This window comes from Gymnodraco acuticeps, unplaced genomic scaffold, assembly GCF_902827175.1.
Source record: "Gymnodraco acuticeps unplaced genomic scaffold, fGymAcu1.1, whole genome shotgun sequence".
Classification (NCBI taxonomy): domain Eukaryota; kingdom Metazoa; phylum Chordata; class Actinopteri; order Perciformes; family Bathydraconidae; genus Gymnodraco; species Gymnodraco acuticeps.
The window spans coordinates 1125478-1131477 of NW_022991603.1; the positions used below are offsets into that span (position 1 = coordinate 1125478).

Genomic DNA, 6000 nt, shown 5'->3' on the forward strand with positions numbered 1-6000 from the left:
AATCCACATAAACACATCGGCAACATCCGGCTTACTTTGAGCATGTGTTTTAAACAGTTTAATCCCTTTGTGAATTGTTTCCACTTGCGCCGTCCTTTCATTTTTTCATACAGCGGGAATCCAAATTAATTAATCCTGAGTCCAATAACCATCAAAGTCACTCCAATAGTGCTCCTTCATTACGCTTTCTTCCTCCTTTAACAAAATACTTCACATCATTTCTTTCAGCTTTTTATCCTCTGTAAGTGCGGCCATCAGCAACAGCTTTAAACATGGTTTGATGAGTAAGTTGGGCGATTGTACAAATATATCGGCTCCCTTTAATTGGCTTAGTACATTGCAAATTCATTTGGTGTTTTTGTTATATTTTTTTCCAACTTCATGGTCTGCATGTGAAGAATGATTGAGCAGCTGCTCAGCAGAGAGGGAGAGACAGAAAGGAACAAAAGCGTGTGGAGCCTCAATATTTTCACATTTATTTATTATGTATTATTATTTCGAGCTGGTGATTTCGTTTGGGTGGAATTGTATTTATTTCTGTTGAGGTTGAATGGATATGTTCCACTTCTTAGTTCCCCCATTTTGTGATTATTGTGGTTGTGTTTAGGGAATTGGTGGCAAAGTAAAGTCACCTTACCCTCCTCTGTGTCTGACACTGCGAACACCACCGCCTCCAGTCTGTTCCCATGATTCTCCAGGAACCTGCGCACAGTTCCTACACCACACACACACACACACACACACACACACACAACACACACACACACCACACACAACACACCACACACACACACACACACACACACACACACACACACACACACACACACACAACACACACACACACACACACCACACACACACACACACACACACACACACACACACACACACACACACACACACAACACACACACACACACCACACACACACACACACACACACACACACCACACACACACACACACACACCACACACACACACACACACCACACACACACCACACACACACACACACACACACACACACACACACACACACACCACCACACACCACACCACATAAATACGATTGTAGGACACTTGAATCTAGATCTACTATCCACAACTATAAAATGTCTAAAATGTATCTTGGTCACAAGTTCCAAATGTCTCCGAATGGCAGGTTTCTAAACATATTTTTCAATATTTTTTGCACTTTTAGTGGTATTAAGTATTAGCGTAACGCGACACCTTGACCTTTCTGTTAAGACAATACATCAAGAAAATACATAATTTAGACAGTATATTCATTCATCAAATACATCATAACCCATCAATAGACCAGCAAAAACTTTTAAAACTGTCCAAAATAATACCACATATAATTTGTTTGTAGTATTTGCTAAACTCCAGTCTTGCAGTGCGTCCTCTCATCAATGTTCAGTTTAAGGTAATTGGACCTGTAATGAGTAGGTTTGCTGTAACATGGATGTTTAAGATGTTTCCTTTATCACATGATCATGTTATCATGTGATATTCGCTCTTCTTTTTCTGACTCACCTGTACTCACCGCTGGGGTCACCAGACCCTCCTTCCACCAACACACTAACCTCCTTTTCCCCTCTCTCTCCAAGTGAGGTTCTTACCCTCATTACCTCTGCCCGCCCTACCACCTGTCCTCTGGACCCTATCCCTTCAAACCTCCTTCAGACTATCGCTCCTGATATTCTACGGTTTCTCACCCATTCATCAACACTTCTCTAACTTCTGGTCACTTTCCAAACAGTCTCAAGGAGGCAAGAGTAAACCCTCTCCTAAAGAAACCCACTCTCAACCCGTCTGATGTTATAAACTACAGGCCTGTCTCTCTACTCCCGTTCCTGTCTAAAACACTTGAACGCGCTGTCTTTAAAACAACTCTCCTGTTATCTCCATCAGAACAACCTTCTGGATCCGCACCAGTCTGGTTTCAAGGCAAGGTCACCTCCACAGAAAACTGCTCTCATTGCTGTCACGGAGGAACTGCACACTGCCAAAACTGCAACCCTCTCCTCTGTCATCATCCTGTTGGACCTGTCTGCTGCATTCAACACGGTGAATCATCAGATCCTCCTTCGCACTCTCCAAAAACTTGGAGTTTCAGGCTCTGCACTTTCCCTCCTCACCTCATACCTGAAAGACCGTACCTACAGGGTGACTTGGAGAGGGTCTGAGTCCGACCCTTGTCAAATTAACTACAGGGGTCCCTCAGGGGCTCTGTTCTTGGTCCCCTCCTCTTCTCCCTGTACACAAACTCGCTCGGATCAGTCATAGCCCGCATGGTTTTTCATACCACTGCTACGCTGACGACACCCAATTAATTTCTGTCCTTTCCCCGCTCAGAGACCCAGGTCGTCGCACGCAATCTCTGCTTGTCTAGCTGACATCTCTCAGTGGATGTCTGCTCACCACCTCAAGCTCAACCTTGACAAGACTGAGCTGCTCTTCCTTCCGGGAAAAGATTGTCCCACTCTTGACCTAGCAATCAACATCGGCACCCTCAGTTGTTTCCCCGACTCAGACTGCAAGGAATCTGGGTGTGACCCTAGATAACAACCTGTCCTTCACTGCAAACATCGCTGCTACAACCCGTACTGCAGATACACGCTTTTACAACATCAGGAAGATAGAACGTCCCCAGCTGACCCAGAAAGCGACGCAGGTTCTGGTCCAGGCTCTCGTCATCTCACGCCTAGACTACTGCAACTCCCTCCTGGCTGGTCTACCTGCATGTTGCCATCCGACCTCTGCAGCTCATCCAGAATGCAGCGGCTCGTCTGGTCTTCAACCTTCCTAAATTTTCCCACCACCACTCCGCTCCTCTCGCTCCCTTCACTGGCTTCCAGTAACTGCTAGAATCCACTTCAAGACACTGGTACTTGCTTACCATGCTGCGAATGGATCTGGCCCTCGTACATCCAGGACATGGTTAAACCGTACACCCCAGCGCGTGCACTACGCTCTGCATCAGCCAAACGATCTCCGCTTGCGCCCTCGCTGCGAGGGGGACCCAAGTTCCCATCGGCAAAAACACGTGGGTTTGCTATCCTGGCTCCAGGATGGTGGAATGAGCTCCCCATTGACATCAGGACGGCAGATAGCTGCACATCTTCCGGCGGCAAACTGAAAACTCATCTCTTTCGACTCCACTTCGAGCGATAGAACTATTAACGAAGCACTTTATATTAATAAAGGACTGCTTACCTAAAGCCAGTTGGAGTAGCACTTGAAATGTTTTTGCTCTATGAAGCCTGATGTACTTATATGATTCTGTTTTCTTCAAGTTGTATTTTGTTGGTCGAACGCACTTATTGTAAGTCGCTTTGTATAAAAGCGTCAGCTAAATGCAATGTAATGTAATGTCAGGCATCATGTGTGCTTAAAGTGAACACCTCTTTAAGGTTGACATAAAGAATTGCAGTGTGTGTTATAATGAAATATGTGTGTGTCTGCCTGTATAATTAGTTGACCTCATTTTGGAGTCCTATGTGTCTTTGGAGGAGCGAGGTTAAGGTTTCGAAGAAGATTATCTGTGAGTAAGTGGGTCAAAAAAATACAGTGATAATGTCTCTTTTTTAACCACGAGATTTGTGTATCTCTCTGTGCCTAACTGGTGAAAAGCTGTGTGTGTGTGTGTGTCTTACTGAAAGCGATGTGTGTAGCGTCCTCCAGTGGGTAACCTCTTTTGGTCGTTGTCACCACACAGAAACCAACAGATGCCATCGACTGCTCTCTGAAGGCGACAACAAAAATAAGAACAACTTCACTTACTGTTCACCACATTGACAGTACGCACCAGGGACTGGGTCAATGGTTTCTCTCTCCACACACACACACACACACACACACACACACACACACACACACACACACACACACACACACACACAACACACACACCACAACACACACACACACACCACACACACACCACACACACACACACACCCACACACACACACACAACACCACACACACACCACACACACACACCACACACCACACACACACACACACACACACACACACACACACACACACACACACCACACCACACACACACACACCAACACACACCACACACACACACACCACACACACACACACACACACCACACACACACCACACACACACACACACACACACTGATAAAAGCACTTCTCCTTTCTCACAAATAATTTGTTAATAGAAGACCATTATCAGGCATTTTGAGGGTCAACATATTTTGTTGTTATTAAATAAAACATTTAACATTAAAGACTTTTTTTCTCCTTTCACAATTCTCAAAACCCATTGATGCAAATATGTAAACTACATTCAGAGCTGACGTATCAAACAAAAAGCCTTAATCATGAAAAACGTCCAACTTCAGAAGCTTTAATTGTATTCTTTACTTCTAAATCACTGCCTATTACACTGCAACAGCTTGAATGAGTTAATATATTTAGCTTAATTTTATTATCCACTCAAAGACAGATGCAACATTCCTATTTCAACTTTTTGAGTTGTTTATTCCTGCTGTCTTTCAAATGAATGTATTTTCGAAAAACTGTGAAGCTGTGTGTCTTTCAATCACATTATTGTTTAGTTGCACCCGTCAGGAACCAATATTGTTTATAAAACGAAATCATAGCGGATGGGAATCAATTCAAATCTAAAAATGTTGTCAACAACTTAAATTGATTTCGTATCATTTCTGTATCACGTTGCTTTGAACCCAGTTGAAAGGGAGCTTATACATGACTCTGATTCATGAACACTGGTCTCAGACGGTTCTTACGCAGCCAGCTGCAGCGTGTTCCTGTAGCAGCTGTACAGAGAGCTCTCCGCCGCCGTCCTGTACTTGGATTTATATTTTGGTCCCACCGTGTGGACGATGTACCGCGCCGCCAGGTTAAAGCCTTTAGTCAGCTTCGCCTCGCCGGTCCGACATCCTGCTCACAAACATGCATGCAAAAGTGTTGGTAAAATACTGAATGTACTCTTCCAGTATCAGAGTAGCACATGATAACAAAGGTATTCCAACTGTAGCTGTGTACATGACAGGATGTCTGATTACCTAGAAGAGCATCAGGACTGTTTTAGGCATATGATAGCTATGTGATTAACATGATGATTCAGCCTCTATGGAGATAGACATACGACAAGCATGCTCATTTCTGACGTGGAGCTAATCTGAACTAAACATTGAAGACTGCTTTCTATTCCTCCATCTTGTGACTGTGTAACTCCCTCTCTTGGATATCAGCACTGCTCAGGAACTAGTTGATGCTCTGTATGTGATGACTACTTCCATTCTTGAGAGGATCAGAAACACATGGATCCTGATTATTGAAGCTCAAGCCGGTGACAAGTGAGATTTTTCTAACAAAAAGAAATCAATGAATGAATGCAGATAAAACTAATTTATAATCACTTTAGTATGAAGCTGATTTAGGTAGAAAGTCTTACAAATCAAAATGTTTATTATTTTCTTATTCACTTACAAGTTCATGTGTGGATGTTCAACTTTTAAAAAGGTTAAAGTTATTCAAATTGCAAGAACATATTTGTTATCGAGCCACGGAGAGATCTTTTTAGTTTTGAAAGCTACATTTAGGAGATATTTGGCTCTTTCATTACATTGCATTACATTGCATTTAGCTGACGCTTTTGTCCAAAGCGACTTACAATAAGTACATTCGACCAGGAAGACACAACCTTGAAGAAAACAGAATCATATAAGTACATCAGGTTTCATAGAGCCAAACATTTCAAGTGCTACTCAACTGGCTTTAGATAAGCCAGTCCTTTATTAGTATAATACTTCACTTTCCAGTGAAATAACACAATCCTATTGGTGTGACTTTTAAGGATTTTATCAGTACTAAGTAGATCAGATTAAAGTTGTTCACAGTGAATCCTGGACATTATCTACAGTTAGAGTTGTTTTTGGAAATGTGATTATGTAACTTTGAATGCTTTGGCCAACAGAAA

The 6000-nt window shown here is 42.9% G+C and overlaps 1 protein-coding gene across 3 annotated transcripts in view; it reads right to left on the reverse strand.

Moving 5' to 3' along the window:
• Window positions 1-5033, reverse strand: part of LOC117533977 (ganglioside-induced differentiation-associated protein 2-like) — a 36081-nt gene extending 31048 nt beyond the window's left edge. For 2 of the 3 annotated variants that reach the window (XR_004567138.1, XM_034198006.1), the window contains exons 1-3: window positions 4805-5025; window positions 3668-3756; window positions 639-715 (exon numbers count right to left, since the gene is read on the reverse strand). Coding sequence is in view for 2 of the 3 variants with exons in the window: in XM_034198006.1 (XP_034053897.1) it covers window positions 639-688 (50 nt within the window). In the remaining variant the exon portion in view is untranslated. Of the gene's footprint in view, window positions 1-638; window positions 716-3667; window positions 3757-4804 lie in introns of all 3 variants that reach the window. The other variant, XM_034198007.1, reaches the window with a different exon arrangement.
• Window positions 5034-6000: the final 967 nt, after the last annotated feature.